The sequence below is a fragment of the Trichechus manatus genome, unplaced genomic scaffold, assembly GCF_000243295.1.
Source record: "Trichechus manatus latirostris isolate Lorelei unplaced genomic scaffold, TriManLat1.0 scaffold00002, whole genome shotgun sequence".
In the NCBI taxonomy this organism is placed as follows: domain Eukaryota; kingdom Metazoa; phylum Chordata; class Mammalia; order Sirenia; family Trichechidae; genus Trichechus; species Trichechus manatus.
Window position 1 is genome coordinate 22252213 of NW_004443938.1, and position 21693 is coordinate 22273905.

General features: G+C 35.5%; 1 protein-coding gene across 2 annotated transcripts in view; it reads right to left on the minus strand.

The window, feature by feature from the left end:
* TAB2 (TGF-beta activated kinase 1 (MAP3K7) binding protein 2) overlaps window positions 1–21693 on the minus strand; it is a 57715-nt gene that overhangs the window by 3636 nt on the left and 32386 nt on the right. For both annotated transcript variants that reach the window (XM_023729159.1, XM_023729164.1), the window contains 3 exons: window positions 2391–2551; window positions 1756–1849; window positions 388–468 (listed from right to left, as the gene is read on the minus strand). In XM_023729159.1, the coding sequence (XP_023584927.1) occupies window positions 388–468; window positions 1756–1849; window positions 2391–2551 (336 nt within the window). The remainder of the gene's footprint in view (window positions 1–387; window positions 469–1755; window positions 1850–2390; window positions 2552–21693) is intronic.

Here is a 21693-nt window from a genome sequence, read left to right on the forward strand (position 1 = left end):
AATGTCTCCTTATCTTAGCTTCAAGGCAAAACATGACTGATTCCTTATTTCCCAAAAAACAGACAGCATACAAGTGTCTATCTTTTGTGAAAAAGCTTTTAAGTAATCGATTTCTTTCTTCTTTTTACTATGGAAAATTACTCATGAAAAAATAAATTTCCCTACGGTGTCTTCCTCATCATTTAAAATTTTAAAGAATACAATTTTTTTGCACCAAGATTTGCTGCTTTGGGGAGTATATAATGACTCCTGAGGGATGCATACTATGAACCCATCCAAGAATGTCAAAGTTTGAAGTACTTCTACAGTAGAAGGTGGCTAAAAATAAAAATTTTCTAAAATCTCATTTTTCAAAATGTAAATTTTCACATTTAATGGATACACTACCTTTGGGTTTTGGTGGCACAGGACCTACAAATCCAATATTGTCATAAAAGTTATGAATAGCGCTGGGATTAAAATGTGGTCCTGAAATATATAAAAAGTAAATATATCAATGTTTATAGCTCAAAAATACTTAATTTTATTTTTTTAAAAGCAAGTATTTTCTTTCTAAAAAGTATCACAGTATTAATAAAGTCAATGCTCTTATTTAGCACTTTTAATCTCAAATTACATGTAAGACTTCCCAAACAGCTGAGGTCATTATATTATTCATAAACAGAGGCAAGTGGTAAATTGGGAAAGAAGTCAAATTAATGTGTTAAGACATTAATGGAACTAGAGCCCTGTTCTATGTGTCAAAATAACTTAAAATTTAACAATTTAAAATATATCTTTTAATTATCAAACATGGACTTCAGCAACTAAATAGTTTTCCCCCAAGTAAGTATAAAAACCTCACACTAATGGAATGTAATGGTTCAGATTTTAAAACAAAAGGAGTTCAAGGATTCAATGTAGTTTCTGGACCAGTACTTTCTTTTCTCTCTGAAGTTAAACTATGGCATTTTTTTGTGAATGTTTCAAGATAAAGAGATTACCAACATTTTCAAGGAAATAAATAAAGCTAATCATCTTTCAGTTTAGTGGATTCTGGAATATACTCAAAAGTGTGATCAAGGACTTGTTTTCTGCTGGCTTCCTCCTCTTTCCTGCCTTCTTCATTTTACGTATTTCTATTACTTTCCCAACTTTAGAATTATGGTTAAATTACTAAATTTCCTTTTAGTAGTCTATAGAACTGAATTAAATTGTAAACATTTTTTACTACACTTAAGTAATTATGGCTTGTCACTAATATCTCAAGTATAAAAACTGTATAAGCCATATTTGTATTTGTTTTCTTCTCTATTTTATCACATAAGATAGTGCCATTGATGTGGAGGTGCCTTTTTAATTATGTTCTTAAAAGCATGATTCTTGAAAGGCAAAAGAAAAAAATGAAAAAATAAAAAGGTATATGAGTAAATTTTATATTTTGATATTAATAAGTATTATCTTAACAGATTCCATTAATACATAAAAGCAATACTTTTGACAGTACACCCAGACAAACTAATCACTGTCTTCTCTTAATACATAACAGAAGTAGGTTTGAATGATACAAAATTTATCAAGTTACTCTTTAGCCAAATATATATTTTTTGGGAAAGAGAAAACAAAAACCCAATAGTTCTTTAGCATGATCTGGCTCCAAAGTCAAGTATTCTGAGACAATAAGCCTATGACTGACAAGTTGGTTTTCAGCCACAGGAAAAGAGTTGGAAAATCAATACAATGAATTTCAGCTGAGTATGCACTGGACTACTTTACCTCGGGCTTGAAAAAGATCAATTTCTTTGGTCAGGCAGTCAATGTCAATTTGCAGTTGTCTATTACAGCTTCTCAACTGCTGCATTTCTTCAAGCTGAAAAATAATTCCATGTAAGAAAGGTCTGCATTTAATTCTCATGTCATTAATAAGAAAGAGTGATGTCTGGCAGAAGGGAAGGACAGAAAAGTGTGAGTTAAGAGCATTTCTAGAAAACTGTATCAATGTAAAAGCTATACCGGAAGGACCTGGAGCAGGCACTTGACCAGTGTTTGTGGACAGAGGTGGATTAAGACCCAGCTATCAGGTAAATGATGTCACTGAAGTCCAGCTCCCTTTTTATAACTCTCAGGGATAAAAATATAATAATTTTCAAAAGTCTCGGTAAAGGCTAGGTTTTACATGGTAGAATAAATTATTTTTAATTTTAAGATTGAGAAGACTAAGTAAGTTGTAGCAAATAATATGAGTTACAAATGTAAATGAATTATATACCTATATAATTTGTTAATAAAACTGCTCTTCATCTAAAAAAAAGAAAAAAAAAAAAGAAAACTAGATCAAGTCTTTCCACTCTTGCTGCCTGCCTCTCTCCTGCTCAAAGCATACAGGACACCACAGTTAAAGAAAGACTTACTGAAGGTATCTGGGATATGGAATTCGATCTTTTCAGGCGCCTCCGAGTTAGATTATTTTCCATTTCATTGACCTCAGATTTTAGTTTATCCAGCTTTTTCTTTTGAATCTCAAGCTCTCTTTGAAGTCGTTCCATCCTGGCCTTCTGGTGTACCAATAAAGCTGCAATACACATTAATAAACATGAGGACCCACCCACTTGAGTCAGTTAACCTTTAAAAGCAGTCTCTGCACAATAAAACAAATGAACAGTTTTGTGATAAACAATTTTCCAAGAATCCCAAAGCCACATTAAAACAGAATACTGTGAGTTTGAACATTCAAAATTTCAAAAAGTTTAACTTGAAAATTGTTTCAATTATTCAAACAGACAAATGTCACTCACTTTAATTTTTATTTTAGGGTTTGGATAAACCCACTTTATGGCTGAAGACAGCATCTTTAGCCTATTACTTTTCTAACGGCTCTAGTCAGCTCAACTAATTTATTCACTGCTAGTTAATTCATATCTGAACCTCTGAAAGGACAAGTCCTTCTACTCCAAAGAGTCTGAGATGTCTGGTCTAGACAAGAGGTATTCTAATATGAATGTTTTTTAATTTTATATTTTAGAAGGGAATGTGGAATAGGTCAAATCCATTTTGGTGTATGCAATAAATAAAGCAGACTAATTCAACCCACATAAATGTTAATGTTAAATGGTGCAAACTGGAAAGTATCAGATAAATCAAATATTCATATTTTCTTATACTCAGATTACATTTCGTGAAAATATTTCCCCAAGATTTTTAAAGAAACAAAATAAGCAATCCATCTTGTAGCATGAATGATGAACTACTTGGGAAACCTTATTAAACCATAAAAATTGGTCTTGTGTTTTTGTGACCCATCCCTGGACAATGTTTGAGCCTCTTCCGTTACGATACTGGACTAGATGTAAAGAGATCTCAGTCTACTTCTATAAAAAAGATAGTTTGAGATGATCTACCATGAGAAAATAGGTAGATATGAAAAAGTATGATACGCAACCTTTAAAAATGAAAAAGTCATTAAAATGAAAAAGTCAAATAGATTAGACAGATTCGATTAATGCTGAATAGTCATCTTCAATTACACTCAAATTTCTATGAATCAAAAAAATACAAAAAAATGCTTGCTTCAGCAGCACATATACTAAAAAATAAGGAAAAAGCTATGATGTACTAAGGTATTGCAGGTCATTCAGTCCAGTAGTGTATTTTAGAGACCAGAATCAGGGTCTGGAGTGGGGGAGGATATTAGGCTCAAGCAGTTCAAAATTAACTTCAAAAAGAAGATAATCTTTCTCGATAAATATCTGATGCTAATATAATCCACAGATGTGTCCCTCTTACTTTCCTCTCTTATTTATTGAAAGAAATAAATACTAGGGCATTATTCTTCAAATTTTAAAAACCATGGCCTATTCTAATAAACATTAAAATTCTGCTGTCCCTTCTCCCATTTTAACATATTTTCTGTGAATGCAGGGAGGTGTTTTACGGAGGCACACACAGACCTGGTTGAAAATTCACTATGTCTTTATACAACCCCACCTAACCAAGCTTGTTTTGTCAGGCTTTTATTAATATGGTTTATTTTATTTGAACTGCAGAGTTTTGTCCCTCTATTTCTAAAATATGAGATTTTGTACTAGGAGTTATTTATTCTCCAAAAAGAAGTATGAGGATGTGAGCTGTTATTTTTTGAGTGGGACAAGAAGAGAAGAAAAGATGGAGGTAGGAAGAGGGAATAAAGAGCAACGCGAAGGAAAACCAGAGGAGGAATATACTTTCCTTCATTTCTAAACTCCAGCCACCTACCAATATGTCTCAAATGGCATTAACGGAAATCTGTTTAAATGAACTATTAGTTTATTTTAAAGCATTTAAAAAAATTAGTGCTGTAGATTTTTTTCCCTAGAAGTTTATTTTTTTAATACGTAAGAAAAATATTAAACACATTTATTGAGCAGTTCTAATTACTAAGTGATGGTTTATGTTCACGTTGAGCATGGCATCCATAAAGGAAAAACCCTCAATGAAGAGAAGCTCCCTAAACAAAAAGATTATACAATAGTCTGAAAGAAGATATGAAAGTTTGTTTAAAATGATTACAGTGATAAGAGAAGGAACAAAAACCATAACAAAAGACCCTATGAATAAAAGAAGGGCAGATTTGAAAAAGTACCATAAGCAATCTCTAGAAATCAAAAAGAGTCACTGAAATTAAAAAGTCAAAAAGACAGGTTAAACAGTATATTAGATGCAGTCAGACACTACTGGCAACCTGCAAGGTAGATTTAAGAATACTACACAGAACACATAGAGATAAGTGAGAGAAAACAGGAAGGAGGCGTTGAAAGATATATGAAAGACCCTATATATCTAAAACATATATATCCACAAGGAGACAACAGATAGAATGAAGGAGAAGCAAAATTCAAAGACATACTGGCTGAGAATTTCCCAAAATTGAAGAAAGAAAAGAAAAAACAAATTCCAGAAAAAAAAAAATGGAATGATTTGTTCAAAGTGCTACATGAAAATAATTTAACCCAACTAAATTATCAGAGTATGGATGAAAACTCTTGATCCCCGAGGGGCAATACATTCCACTTGAATTTAGAGACCATCTCAAGGACAGATTTGATGCATTCGACACTAATGACCAAAGACCAGAGGAGTTGTGGAATGACATCAAGAACAACATAAAGAAAGCAAAAGGTCATTAAAAAGACAGGAAAGAAACAGAAGACCAAAATGGGGGTCAGAAGAGGACTCTGAAACTTGTTCTTGAACAAAGAGTAGCTAAAGTGATTCAAAGAAATGAGGAAGTAAGAGCTGAACAGAAGATTTCAAAGGGTGGCTCGAGAAGACAAAGTAAAGTATTATAATGACACGTGCAAAGACCTGGAGTTAGAAAACCAAACAGGAAGAACACGTTCAGCATTTCTCAAACTGAAAAGAATTAAAGAAAAAATCAAGCCTCAAGTTGCAATATTGAAGGATTCTATGGGCAAAATATTGAACAATGCAGGAAGTATCAACAGAAGAAGGAAGGAATATACAGAGTCACTGCACCAAAAAGAATTGGTGTCAACCAATTCAACCATTTTAGGAGGTAGCATATGATCAAGAACCCTTGGTACTGAAGGAAGAAGTCCAAGCTGCACTGAAGGCATTGGCAAAAAACAAGGCTCCAGGAATTGAGTGAATACCGACTGAGATGTTTCAACAAACGGATGCAATGCTAGAAGCGCTTATTTGTCTATGCCAAAAAATTTGGAAGACAGCTACCTGGTCAATCGGCTGGAAGAGATCCATATCTGTGCCCATTCCAAAGAAAAGTGATCCAGTAGAATGTGGAAATTATCAAACAGTATCATTAATATCACAACGAAAGTAAAATTTTGCTGAAGATAATTCAAAAGTGGTTGTAGTGGTACATCAATAGGTAACTGCCAGAATTCAAGCTGGATTTAGAAGAGGACGTGGAATGAGGGATATCACTGCTTATGTCAGATGGATCTTGGCTGAAAGCAGAGAATACCAGAAAGATATTTATCTGTTTTTTTATTGACTACGCAAAGGCATTTGAATGTTTGGATCATAACAAATTATGGATAATATGTGAAGAATGGGAATTCCAGAGCACTTAACTATGCTCATGAGGAACCTGTACATACAGCAAGAGGCTGTTGTTCCAACAGAACAAGGGGATACTGCGTGGTTTAAAATCAGGAAAGGTGTGCATGAGGGTTCTATCCTTTCACCATACTTAATCAACTTGTATGCTGAGCAAATAGATCTGAGAATCTGGACTATATGAAGAAGAATGCGGTGTCAGGATTATCGGAAGACTCGTTAACAAGACTCATTAACCTGAGATATGCAGATGGCACAATCTTGCTTGCTCAAAGTGAACAGGACTTGAAGCACTTACTGATGAAGATCAAAGACCACAGCCTTCAGTATGGATTACACCTCAACATAAAGAAAACAAAAATCCTCACAACTGGACCAATAAGCAACATCATGATAAATGGAGAAAAGACTGAAGTTGTCAAGGATTTCATTTTACTTGGATACATGATCAACGCCCATGGCAGCAACAGTCAAGAAATCAAATGATGCGCTGCACTGGGCAAATCTACTGCAAAAGACCTCTTTGAAGTGTTGAAAAGCATAGCTGTCACTTTGAGGACTAAGGTGTGCCTGACCCAAGCCATGGTGTTTTCAATTGCCTTATATGCATGTGAAAGCTGCACAATGAATAAGAAAGACCAAAGAAGAATTGATGCCTTTGAATTATGGTGTTGGGGAAGAATGATGAATATTCCATGGACTGCCAGAAGAACGAACTGGACTTAAAAAATCCATCTATACATTGTTTGTAAGAAACACACTTAAAACATAATTCACTCATCTATTCATTTAATAAACTGAGGGACTACTACATTGTCAGGTGCTGTTCTAGACATTTGTTAAATCAATGAACAAAACAGGCAAAAATCTCTGCCCTTATGAGCTTACACATCAGTGGTAGGAGGGAAAGAGGAGGGGGAAGGGTGGAAAATAAGACTGTAAACAAGGGGTACACAAACTATGGCCAAAGCTGTGAGTCAAATCTGGCCTGCTGCCTGTTTTGTAAATAAAATTTTATTGGAGTACAGCCATGCTCATTGGTTTATTTATTGCTATGACTGTTTTTGTGCTACAACAGCAGAGTTGAATAGCTGCAACAGACACAATGTGGACTGCAAAATCATAAAAGATTTACTATTTTACCAGATCATGTATAGCCTTGTTGATCATATTAAAGTCTCTGAGTAAAACAGAGACCCACCAAAGCACAGAAAGGTTCAAAGTAAAAGGATTACAGTAAAACAGGAATCCTGCACTTTAGGTGCCATTCTAGGAGGCACAAGGCAACAGCAGCCAGTTGCTGGAGGCTCTGAAGGCTGTGGTGCACTGAAGGTAACAGTAAAACACCAATCAGCTCCACTCCTGACTAAACTGACTCAACTCCCCACACTGATGACCTGACAGAAAAAGAGGTGTGCCCATCTGCCTGTCTCTGCTGTTCTTCTACAAACAATACTTGGCACTTGATAAAAAAAACTGCAAAACACACAGGAAAATACGAGAAAAACCCAACCCATCACCAAGAGATAAACTGAACCATCAGACAGGGGATTTAAAATAATGACGATTATTATGAAATGGATCTAGCTAAAAAGGTGGACAACATGCAGTAACAGATGGAGAATTTGAGAAGAGAGATGGAAATTATAAAAAAGAATCAAATGCTAGAAAGAATCCAGTTATCAGAGAAAAAGAATTCCTTAGGTGAGCTCATCAGCACAGCAGGACATAGTCTAATACACGTGTAACTGACCAAGCAGAAGGAGCAGAGAAAAACAAGGCAGAATAAATAAGGAACAAAGCCAAAATGTTTCCAAAAAGACAAGAAATCACACATCCAAGCCGCCCAGATATCTCCAATTAGTGTTTAAAAAGCCAAAAAACAGAAAGCAACACCTAGACACATCATAAGGAGCCCTAGTGGTGCAAGGGTTAAGCAATCGGCTGTTAACCGAAAAGTTGGCAGTTTGAACCCACCCAGAGGCTCTGTGGGAGAAAGACCTGGCGAGCTGCTTCTGTAAAGATTACAGCCAAGAAAACCCTAAGGGGCAGTTCCTCTCTGGTACATGGAGGCACAGTGAGTTGAAAATCGACTAGACAGCACCTAACAACAACAACAGAGACACGTCATAATCAAATGGCTGAAAACCAAAGACCAAGAGAAAATCTCGAAGGCAGGTGGAGAAATGAAATTGACACACTAGGCGAATATAGAACTAAAATAAAGCTGGTATAGCAATACTGATTTCAGAAAAATCTGACTTTGAGGCAAAACGTTATGAAAAAGAGATTCTTAATGATAAAACAAAAAAGTGCTATTATACAACTCTTATCCTGTATGGAAAGTCATAGAGTATACTAGTTTATTTTCCAATGAATGCATCTCAGACCAGGGGCTGAACACTCTCCCAGTCACCTACAGCTCCATTAGTAATCCCCAATCAGATATGTTTTGGTGGTACTTTCAAAATAGGAAAGTAAACCATAGAGTTGAGAACTACATCACCACCACCACCCATAACCATTAAGTCGATTCCTGCTCATAGTGACCCTAAAGGACAGGGTAGAACTGTAAACCTCTAAATCTTTATGGAAGCAGACTGCCACATCTTTCTCCTGCACAGTGGGTGGTAGGTTTGAATCACTGACCTTTCAGTTAGCAGCTGAGCTCTTAAGCACTGCACCACAAGGCTCCCTGTGAACTACACAGAAGGCCAATATTAGTAGGAGACAGCCTTTAGCATCAGGCAGAAATCTGATGCAAAGATGATTTAGGAGAAATGAAGGAGCCACAGTTACTGAAGATATTATTGTGGGAATGTTTTTAAAGCTGATGAATAAAGTCTTCAGAATGTTTCTAAAATAGACAAAATATTACATCCTTTTACAAAGCAAGCAGTTTTTGCAAGGGCTGAAGATGTGGCTTGCCTTTGGGAGTAAAGGCAAGATTGCCTCTGCTTAGACTGAAGTTCTAAAGCAAAATATTTCAAGTCCATTGTCTTTCAACTTATTCAACAGATATTTCTTTCCAGTAAAAACAAAATGTTAGAGCAGAGTTATAATGACTGTATTACAGAAATGACTTAGACAGTTTGTAGACTACTCAGCATCTCTTAACTATGTCTGACTGAATTATAAACAAGCTAAAATGCTCTGCATACAGTAGGAAAAAGATCTCATCTCTGTTTCTTATAATTCTTTCTCCTAAGCTTCTGGATATTTACGTGTTCAGTTCACTTTTTCTCTATGGTTTGAGATTTTTAGATAGAAATCTCAGAGTCAAGATCACTTTCTAAAAATCATTATGAAAATTCAGCTAAAGCTAAACTTCTTCCATTTTCACAGTCCAAAAGAAAAAGAGAGCTTAGAGAAAGGACTAAGGAAGGTTTATAAAATATGGGCTGCAGTTGTTGGGTGAGGCTAGAAATTTATTTTCACCTCTGTTATGGAAAATAAGTGTGAACAGATTTGAGAAAATCCCTTGTACTTTTTTTGTGCTTGTTTGTTTTGGCTTGTGAAGAAACTGTTATAAACACAATCAGTGAAGTACATTATGGGTGACTATTTGGACAAAAGAAATACAATGCCAACTACACACGCAGATAGACTAGGCTCTTGTGCAATCAATCCAGTAGCGAATACTTATACAGGAGGAGGGGTGATCTATTACACAGGCTTGAGTGGATTAAGCCGAAGAGAAAATTCAAGCCATCCCCACCATTTATTTATATACTGACCAACACTTAAAAGCCAAGCTATAAAAATTTAATTATATTAGCCAGGACTTTTATTTAAAGATGGTTGACTGAGCATTGCATTTATATCATCTTCTCCCTCCTGAAACCCCATGAAAATGACAGGAATAAAACTGGCACAATCTAACAACAATAAAGAATAAGAAAGAGGCAATTAATGGACAAGAGATATCAACACGTTTCTAGAAGACTGAAAGCAGATGAAATGTCATAGACTAATGAAGCGGAGTGGAGAAGGCGGCAGTCCCATAGACAAGGAGCGCAATGCAGACAAAGACAGCAAACTTGCCTGCAGAAACCTAGAGGCTCCAGACATTGGAGACTGCAGGTAACAACAGGAGGCAGAGTGAGAAATGGGCCAGAAAACAGGAGGCTTAACTGGATATCTGTATATGAAACAGTCAACTTCTCCCCAGCCATGTGTTTATTCTTAAGGTTCCCCAAACATACATCTGCCTGTCTAGCCCCCATACACACACAACACTAGGTGGTGATGGTGGAGAGTTGTTTTGTAACAGCTGGATCCTCACCTATTCATCACAAAGCAAAGTCTGCGAAGTGACAAGTCTCGCTTACATACAAAGGGCTTTCAGTTAGCCTTTACAGCGAAGGCACTTCACTGTTATTACGAACTAACAGTCAAGGATGACTACATATTTGAGGAACACCTGACACATAAACTAGATGAAGATTAGAAACTAAACCCATAAAACTCAGGAGAGAGAAGATAACTTTGATTCTAATTAGCACCATTAAGAGATTTGAGACAACATATTGTACCCATAAAACAACAATTCGCCATGAAAAAAGAACCAGAGAAGAGCTACCTCTTAGAAATTAAAAGCATTGCTGCTGAAAGTTTCATACATGGATTGGAACAAAAATTAAGGAAATCTCCTAACATGCAGGAGAACAGAAAGATAAGGATGTGAAATATACTGAGGAATAAGTCAATGAAATATCAATAAAAAGTTGGTCCAGGACGTTACATCTGAACAAGAAGAGTTCCAGAAATAGACAAGAGAGAAACTAGTGGGGATCAAAAATGGATTTTCTGGGGCTATCTTTAAAGTGAAAAGAACATTCATTGAATGTGGGACAGGATGATTGAAAAAAAATGAAGACCTATACCTAGACATATCACTGTGAAAGTTCTGACTACTAGGACAAAAAGAAGATCTTAGATGTTTCCAGAAACAAAAAAACAGGTCACATATGAAGGCATAAGAATCACATTGACACAAGACTTCGCCTCAGTGACACTCAACCCTCAGTTACATAATAGGAAAATATTTGAGGAGATGTTTTAGTAAAATGTGGGCATAAATCAAGCACGATGATAATATAAGATCCAGGAAATGGTGGCTCAGATTTATAAGAGCAAAGAAAAGAAATCCCTGGATGACGGCTGTGCAGTAAGCCCAGTAAGCAACCAGTCATACCGTAACAGGGAAGGAGGAAAAAAAACTAACAAAAAAACCCCGCTGCCATCGAGTCGATTCTGACTCATAGTGACCCTACAGGACAGAGTAGAACTGCCCCATAGGGTTTCCAAGCAGTGGCTGGTGGATTCAAACTGCCGACCTGTTGGTTAGCAGCCGAGCTCTTAACCACTGCGGCACCAGGGATCCTATTGCAACAGGGAAGGAGAAATCTTCTGGAAAAAGGAATACACAGTACTGGAGATTTAAAGGATATGATAAAGGCAGTGAATGAAAAAGAAAGCAACAATTAAAAATTCCAGGGAAAACAAAAAGCTGTGCAAGAAACACATAACATGGCTCTGCAGTGAACATTTACAAATCTATTACATATATGTCATTTATTAACTTTCAGCTTTTATAATCAACCTACAGAGCAAGAATAAAAATATATAATTATGGTTATGAACAAAATGTAAATATTTACTATGAAAATACAAGTTACGTAAGTTAAACATGATACAAGCTGGGATGAAGAGAGGTGGTCTGTTTGTTATCAGTGAGCTAAGAGAAGTTAGCAGAAAAAAGCTTAAAAGCTTATAAATAAAAAACAAACTGTACATGTAAAAACTGTTGGATTGGCAAATGTTTTATATATATATGTGTGTGTATATATATATATTTAACACACACACACACACACACACCAGTATGAATGTATTTTTAAAGCCATATCAAAGTAACAACAAAGACCAAAAACCTAGAAATGGTTAAAAGTGGTTAAAGCTGAATGGGTCTGGGAGAAGTGAAAATTATATTATTATACTCTGTACCACTGTGTATGACTGTGATATATACATAATATGTAAGCATACAAATATGTATAACCTTGATAAAAATTAAAATAATATCTAATTATATACTATTAGTCAAACCAGCCTAGGAAACCCTATGGGGCAGTTCTACTCTGTCATATAGGGTCGCTATTAGTTGAATTGACTCAACGGCACACAACAACAGTTAATAATAAGCCATAATAATAATAATAATAAGCCATGATTAAAAACCATGCTACAGTTTGCACTGTAATGATATTTTAGTTACTCAGCCAAAAATACATTAAGTTTCCATTATTTTAGAATTCAAGATAATCTGGAGAATAATGGGATTTATGTTAATTTCTATACTACCTGTTCAAAGGCCCTTAGATAAATTAATATCATGAGTGAAGTGGGAAGGGAAGGAACAAAGTTAAGGGAACAAACTATTTCAAGAGCTTACATACTGTTACTTTGTATTTATAAATCATTATCACACTAAAGGAGGAACTTTTTTGTTAGACTATTCGTTTTGTACTTGGAAAAATTCAGCACTTTAGATTTTTTATTATCAAGTACATTCCTTAATTAAACCTCAAGCTCTTTGAAGATAAAAACTGAATTCAATTTTGGACTAGATGGTATCTAGCACTGCCTTAAAAATTGTAGGGACTTGATAAATACCTATTAAATATAAAATAATGACAATGAGTTGATTTTTAACAGATAGTAAAATTCTAACTTTAAGTCCAAGAAATAGAAATACTGATAAAACAAAAACTTTTTATTTCTGAAGTTTTCTTGAAGGTTTAGCTTTAATGTTTTTCACTATCACTTAGCAAGATTCCATACGTTATGAAATATGGCAAGATTTCTAGATTGCTGACATTGCAGATGGGTGGTATACGCATCTCTATTGTATACTGATTTCTTTTCTTTCTGAAATTTTCTACACCTAGCTGTCTACCTTGCCCTCCTAAACAGATGAAAAGAAGGAATTAAAAGTAAAGGAAAAAATTTTAGTCCCTTTTAAATCCTCTTTCAGACAAAATTAAATTTTAATGGGATAAAGGTAATTTAAGCATGCAACTCCCTCTTGTGGTTGTTAAAATAACTGAGTATTAGTAAATTTAAATACTACCTAGAGCTCTGAAACCACTCCTACTGGCATTCTAGATGTTTTACACAGCAATTTCAGAAAGCTTAGTCTTTATCCAACTTCTGTCAGCTTCCCATGAACAATGAAGATAATTTCTCAGTTGCTGTTGTTAGGCGCCATCAAACTGATTTCGACTCACAGTGACCCCATATGACAGAGGAGAAGTGCCCCATACGGTTTTTTAGGCTGTAATCTTTATGGGAGCAGAGAGCCAGTTCTTTCCTCCTGTGGAGTTGCTGGGTGGATTCAAACTGTCAACCTTTCGGTTAGCAGCCACACGCTTAACCACTGCACTAACTAGGGCTCCTTAATTTCTTAGTTACTCGACTTTATTTGTAATTATAAAAATGTATCTGAAGTTCCAGATGGCATTACCTTTACTAATTTTAGGCATTGTCTAGCTCGACAATAAAAAAGGAAGACAGAGGAAGAACTGATGTACTTGAATTGTGGTGTTGGCGAAGAATACTGGGTATACTGTGGACTGCCAGAATAATGAACAAATCAGTCTTAGAAGAAATACAACCAGAATGCTCCTTAGAAGCAAGATGGTGAGACTTGGGCTCATTTACTTTGGACACATCATCACGAAAGACCAATTGCTAGGAAAGGACATCATGGTTGGTAGAAGGTCAGCAAAAATAAGGGAAACCCTCAGTGAGATGGACTGACAGAAGAGCCACAACAATGGACTCAAACATACCAACAATCATGAAGATGGTACAGGACCAGGCAACCTTTTGTTCTGTTATACATACAAGGTCACCAAGAGTGGGACTCGATGGCAACTAACAATAGTGTAAATAACATCTAATTTTTCCAGAAGTTAAAATAAAGGATAGGGAATGGAATGAACATATTTAAAAAAATACTTTTGCCATTGGAAAATGGTACCAGGTATTTGTGGATACAAAGATCTTATTTAAAAAAAAAAAGAGAAAATTTGCCATTGGGAACATAATAATATAAATAATACTTATTTATAGTGCCTCTTCAATTTTTATCTGTTATAATGATTTATATGCCTAAGTCTTTTAGAGAGGTCCCTGGGTGATGCAGTTTTTGCTTGACTACCGACTGAAAGGCTGGTGGTCTGAATCCACCCACTGTGCTACAGAAGCAAGGCCTCGTAATCTACTTCCACAAGATTACGGCCATTGAAAATCCTATGGAGTGCAGTTCTACTCTGAAGTACATGGGGTTGCAAGAGTCAGCATCGACTCAACGGCAACAGGTCTGATTTTTCTTTAAATCTTTTAGAAGGTACAATGTCAGATTCTAAAATAAATCAAACTTTTTCTAGACTAACTTTATTGATGGCAGGAACCATATCTGTTTTATATACCACTAACTGCACTAACTTATTTGTTGACTGAGTCACAAAAGATCCAAAGATGGCAATACTCTTTAAAGTAGCCCAATGTTTTAATCTATTTTGCTATTTTTAAGTTTGAAATCATATCCTGCCCATAATTTGGGCAAAAGATATAAACAAAAAAGTATGAGGAATGATGCTTCACCTCTGTAATTATTTTTAAGAAATTTAGATTATTTATACATTAATAATAACAACAGACGAATGTTAAGTCATTTAGGCATAACTGATGGGGTCTCTGCTAGATTATAATTTGTAGAACTTACTCGAACATAATTAAGATTATACGTGCAATTTTATGGCATTAAGGGTAGATGACGATGTCTAAAACTTTTGTTTTAGAGATAAAGAAACTGAAATGTAGAACCACAAAAAGGTCTCAAAGAAATACAACCGGATGAACCACACAGGAACGGGGGATGTTTATAGCTTAGAAATGTTTAGACTTTAAAAGGGGATATGGTAGCTATTTTCAAGTTTTTAAAGGGTTGCCGTAAGAGAAATGAGACCAGTTCAATATGGTCTCAAGGAGTATCATACAGCACAAGATTTCTATTTTCTTTTTTCGAAAGGACAAGCTTTCTAAATAACATACACACAAAACAAAGAAGTCATACAGAAAAAAGATGATAAATGTGAAGATATAAAAGTAAAAAATTTATAAAACAAAAAAATTTTATTGACCAAGTTAAAAGTATAGGCAGTCCCCAGGCTGTGAATATCCGACTTACATACAACCTACAGTATCGAATCAATCTCCGTAAAGCCTATTATATTAAAAATTCGAGGTACATACAATGGTTTGTAATAACAAACAGGTGCTACTTTGTGACACACAACAAAACATTATTATGATTATTACTGTATTACTGTGTAAAACATGTTTTAGTATATCTGGAAGTGTTTAATGTTTCTCATGCACAGAAAGGTACTCTATATACAATATGCCAAGACAAACATTTGACTAACCTACGTTAGATACGAATTGTACCTAACTGCTCTGACTTAATGTACAAATTCAACTTAAAGACTTAAGAACAGAACTTGTTCATAATCCAGGATGGCCCATAATGACAAACTAGAAAAACCAGACTAGGCAGCCTACAAAAACAGGCAAATTAAAAAAAAAGACACACAAATGGCTTAAAAATGAATACATGAAAAGAGGTCCAACCTCACTCATATTTAAAAAAAAAAAAAAAAATGCAAATAAATACGTTTTTACCTACCAGACAAAGATGTATTATTTCACCTACATAGTGATGGGTGGTGTCAAAGGATATTCTTATAAATGTGGCCAAAAATGATTCCCCATTTATAAATGTGGGAGCATAAACTGGCATTGGAAACATCTACTGTGGTGGTCATTAGTGTCGTTCACCAAATATTTCTAACTCTCCGCCTTTCAGGTATGTGGCAGAACTGCCCTTCCTATTCCCTCTGAAGTTAGGTGTTTCCATGTGATTTGCTTTGGCTAAAGAAGAGCATACACCTGGGCAGAAGCTTCAGGTGCCAGTACTGATGTGGCATATTTCCTTTGCCTTGCCTGAACAATCACGGAAGCATGGAGATGGGGAGCTCTCCTCGTCCTGGGTCTCTGAGTGAGATGATATAGAGCAGAGCTCACCAGATAATCTATAACATGATGGACAAGGAGTGTGAGCTAGAAATAAACCTTTGTTGTTTGAAGTCATGGTTTGTTACTGCAGCATAACCAAGCCTAAATGATACATCTATCAAAATTAAAAATACACATATCCTTTGACACAGCAATTCTACTAATAATCTCTTCTGCCAACATATGGACATGGGCACAACTGTGTATACAAAAGGATTTTTACTGCAGCATTGTTTGTAAAAGTAAGATTAGTAACTACCTTAAGGGCCATCGAGAAAAGACTGGTTAAAGAGATTACAGTATAAAAAGCTATGCGGCCTGTTTTTCAAGCAGTAGATCTCCACTTACTGACAGAATAATCTCAAAAATATACTATGATAAAGAAAAAAAGCAAAATAGTATGTTTCATTTATATAAAAGTAAGTTTAAATATATATGCTTGATATATACTTTCAATTTCTAGAATAAAATATGAAGTGTTTGTGAATATTTACCAGTTATCTCTGGTGAGAGGAACTGTTCATTATACATCTTGTTCTGGTTGCAGTTTAAAAAAAATCAAATACATGCAGAAAAATAATATTCTAACACAATCCCCCTATCAGAATGCCAGCTGATTTCTCTGTAGAAATTGACAAGATAATCTCAAAAGACCCTGAATAGCCAAGACAATCTTAAGAAAGAACAAAGTAGGAGGACTCACACTTTCTGATTTCAAAACTTACTACAAAGCAACAGTAATCAAGACAGTGAGGAACTGACATAAAGATCAATAGATAGAACTGAAAGTCCAGAAATAACCCATGTGTCTATGGTCAACTGATTTTCTACAGGGATGTCAAGAGCATTCAATGGGGGGATGAATAGTCTTTTCAACAAATGGTGCTGGGACCCTGGATAGCCACATGCAAAAGAATGAAATTAGACCCCTACCCTCACACCATATAAAAAACTAACTAAAAAATGGGGTAAAGATCTAAGTGTAAGGGCTAAAACTATAAACTCTTAGAAGAAAACACAGGAGTAAACCTTCATGATCTTGGATTTGGCAATGGCTTCTTAGATATCACACAAACAGCATAAGCAGCAAAAGAAAATTGGTCGGTAACCTGACTTACTCATGACAAGCAATTTTCTCTTAGGTAAAATAAGAGTCTTCTTCATATCTAAAGACTTTACACTGAAACTTCTCTCTAACCTTATTTTTTTTTTTTTCCTATTTGATACTCATTTTTGTCTCGAGTTTCTGTAGTACTTTAATGATGTAAGTTTCTCTTTTTTAGGGGGATAGGGAGTGCTGGACTTGGTGCTAATATGCGCAGAGTCCTGGCAAAAGTTTCATTAATTTACTTCTTTTTCTTCTGATCACTATATGGCAGAGAGTGTATGAAAAATTTATTTTTTATAAACATACTTTAATCTTTGAAAATTTCTAATGTAATATTTTCATTTTTAAATGTTAGACTAAAAGAAAATAGCACATTTTAGTTACCAGATTTATTTATGTATGTTTCTTCCTCAATTTGGGACAAATATTTTCCTATGATTTCAGTATCTGGATCAACTTATTTTTCTACTCTGAAACAGTATGTACCAGGAGCTTTGGAATCATCAGTTTTATTATAGGAGGCAGAGAGATTTCTTTTCTCTATATTATCCACACCACACAAATTAGAGTTCAGAAAATACCCTTGCTTAAAGATCAGAATTACCTGGGCCTTCTCATTTAGTATTGTCTGTGTTAGGTAAACTAAAGCTAAGATAAAAGCATAAGTAGATGCATTTTTCAGAAAAGAATCTTTTCATTTGACTTGAACCAAGTCAAGGAACACTAAAGCAAGATTTTAATTGGTCACTGGATGATATGAAAGTATGGGTCACTATCAGTTCCACAGCAAACAGAAGGAAACCAGACGAAAGCTTGCAGAACAGCACCCACCCAATACAGTGTGCACACACAGGTACTATGGGGGTCATATAGTACATAGCTCATATGAACATAGGTATATTTAAAGGAAGTGATCACAGTTGTTACAGCTGTCTGAAGGCTGATAGTGAAGAGAAGCAATTTGAGCGGCAGATTCTTGGGAAACCTACTGGCTTACTTTTTGGTAGGCTTTGAGCTCTTAAACCAGACCCTTCTTTTTTTTTTCCTGTTAGGTGCCTTTAGAAGGTGCTCCCAACACTTATCTACTCAGGGTATTACTTTATTGTTTAAAATTATTTCTAATTGTCTCTATTTATTATAATTTTTTCCCCTTAGTGCCTGTTTTTTTTTTTTTTAAATTTAATTGAGTGATCTTTTGGCTCCAAGCTGCTCATATAGCAGGGGTTATATGAAGCTACAAGTTAAACCTGAAGTGTCTTTCCAGAGGATTTATTTTAAAAATCTGGGAAGAAAAACATTATAGAGTAGTGGTTAAAAGTGTGGGCTCTGTTGTCAACTTCCTAGGTTAGAATCTCGACTCTGCCACTTGTCCTTCAGTAAGTTACCTAACCCATCTGTTCCTAAATGTTTGAATCTGAAAATAGGGATACTAATGCCTACTTTATCATTGGTTGTGAAAAATAAATGAGCATTCAAAACAGAGCCTAGCACATAGAAAAGCTTTTAGCAAGCACTTAAAAAAGGCTTTTAGCAAGCTGATCCCAGGCTCATGGCTATCCCATGTGTGTCAGAGTAGAACAGTACTCCACTGGGTTTTCAATGGCTGATTTTTGGGAAGTAGATCGCCAGGCCTTTCTCCTGAGGTGCTTGCCCCTGTGTGAACTTGAACTGTCAACCTTTCAGTTAGGAGATGGGTGCATTAACCATTTGTACCACCCAGGGAGTTACTGTATATTTTAATACTAGATTATTCAATTTTTTTCCTTGAGCAAATACAAGTAGCGAGAGACAGAACATGCTGGGGCTGGGGGAAGGGGTCTACACTGAGACCAGGGAAGGCCTCACTGAAAAAGACTCAAAAGAAGTTAGGGCGCTAAGTGTGGATTTCTGGGAGAAGAGAATTTCAGATAGAGGGAATAGCAAATAGAAAGGCGCTAAGGTATGCCTTCTATGTTCAAGGAATAGCAAGAAGGCCAGTAGGGAACGGAGTGAGTGAGTGGGGTGGTGAGTAACAGGAAAAGAGACTGCGGGCAGGGGGCAGCAGACCATGCAAGCCTTGTAGCTTTTACTGTAACAGCCATAATGTGCAGAGGATGATATGACTGACTTACGTTTTTAACAGTATCTCTCTGGCTGCTGAACTGAAGGCAGACTACAAGGAGGTAAGGATGAAAGCTGGCATATGAGTTAGTAGATAACCCAAAAATCCACCTGAGAGATGATGGTGGCCCAGACCAGAGTGGTGACAACGGGGGTGGTAAGAAGTGATAGAATTGTTGATATATATTTTGAACACTAAGAGTTGACAAGATTTGTTGTCAAATTAGATGTGAAATGTGAGAGAAAGAGGGAAGCAAGGATGTTTCCAAGGTTTCTAGCCTAATAGCTAGAATAATTAAGTAGTCATTAACTGAGATGGGAAGACTAGCTGCAGGATCAGTGAGTTGTGGGGAATGTCAGAAGCTGTTTCAGACATAGTAAGTTTGAGATGCTTATTAAACATTCAAACGGAGATATTATATAGGTAGTTAAATAAACTGGCTTAGAATTCAGGGAAGAAGTGCAGATTAGAGTTACAAATTTGGGAGCCATGAAGCTGAATGAGATCATCTAGGGAACAGTACAGACAGAAAAGACATCCAATAATTAAGCTTTGAGGCTTTGATCTCACTTGTTAACAGAAGTGGAAGACAAAGAGACGGCAAAGAGGTGAGCGCAAACTAGCAATGAAAAAAAGGAGAGGTGGAAATCCTGGTGCAGTACCCTAGAGGCCAAATGAGCAAAATGTTTTCACAGAAAAGGGATGATGGATTGTGTCAAATGCTGCTGATACAGACCAGAGAAGATGAGAGTTGAAATATGACCACTGGATTTTAGTAACAATGCTGTCACTGAGGATAAGAGCAGCTCTGGTCGACTGTAGGAGGTAAAATCCTGAGAAGAGTGGATTCAAGAGAGAATGGGAAGAAACTGGATAGCAAGTTTAGGCAACACTTTATTCTCACATTCCAGTTAAATATGAATATCTTATGCCTACTTCACCTGAAAATCTTCCTTATCAAATTATCTTCATAAAAATTTTACTCTCCAGTTAACGATCAGCAACTATCTAAATATATGAAATCTGTTATTTTGAGAGAAGAAGAGAAGAGGACTTGGGGGGAGAATAGGAATTAAAAATCAGTAGAATAAATAATGCTATATTAAAATTCATGTACTGCTGAAACTAAACAAAGATGATTCCAGTTAGTCGCAGATATACAGAAAATAAAGTTTTAACAATTCTGCAATTGGAATCACCCAGGATCTTGAACACATACACATGCACACACACACTTGCAAGAATCTATGCCTCACCATTCAGAGACTCTGAATGGGCCAGGGCCTGGGTATTTTTAGCTTTTGAAAGCTCCATAGGTGATCACGTAATTTGAAAGCACCACAGCCCAGCTTGGGTTGAGAATCACTAGACTATAACTGCTTAAAACATAAAATAAACCGAAACAATCAGACCCCACTAACAAACTCAGCAGTAAAGTCACTGCATTAAAAGTTTTTAAAAGGACAAGTGGTATTGGAGGCAGTGGGGGAGCTGCATGCTGAATGGGGGTGCCTTTATATTTTCCAAGCTACAATTACACTTGGAACAACTCAGTGGGGATACAAATATGACTAAGATATATCCTTGCTCTAAAGGATTCAGTTAACCTACAAACTTTCATCAATATTCAAGAAATACTTATCCTCCAACTTCTGTTCTGAATGAAGTTTCCAACTGAAGATTAAATTATTTCAGGAGTTAGATAAAACATAGCACGGAAATTGTCTCTACTTGAATCAACACAGATATAATTTAGTATTATCCTAATACCAACTAGTCTATTTCAGAAAAGGATAATCAACTCAGACAGATTTAAAACCAACTTTCTTATCCACAATTCCAATTAAAAAGGAACGTTGCATTAACTGACATTTAAGGGAAAGTGAAAAAGACAAGTATAAGCAACAGGAATTCAAATTTCTCTTTGAGTTAAATTATTCCAGGACTTATACAGCAATTTTGACTTTGATATGACTATAACATTATAAAAATAAAGAGAATTCTTGGTTAATTCTTCAAATATCTGGTCAAAAAAGGTAAACTTATCATAGTAGTCAACAGTCAACTAATCTCTTATTAAAATCTATGTTTTTTTAAATTTAAAATCTATGGATTTTTATTTGCAGAAATTTTAAAGAGAAAGTCAGCATAACCACAGGTAAAAGATTAACGTAAAAGAAAGTGTTATAAACATAAACACCCCAAATGCAGAGTTGATTATTAGGAAGATCTGATAACTCTATTTTTCAAACTTCATTATATGATAATAAAATTCAAATCAAAA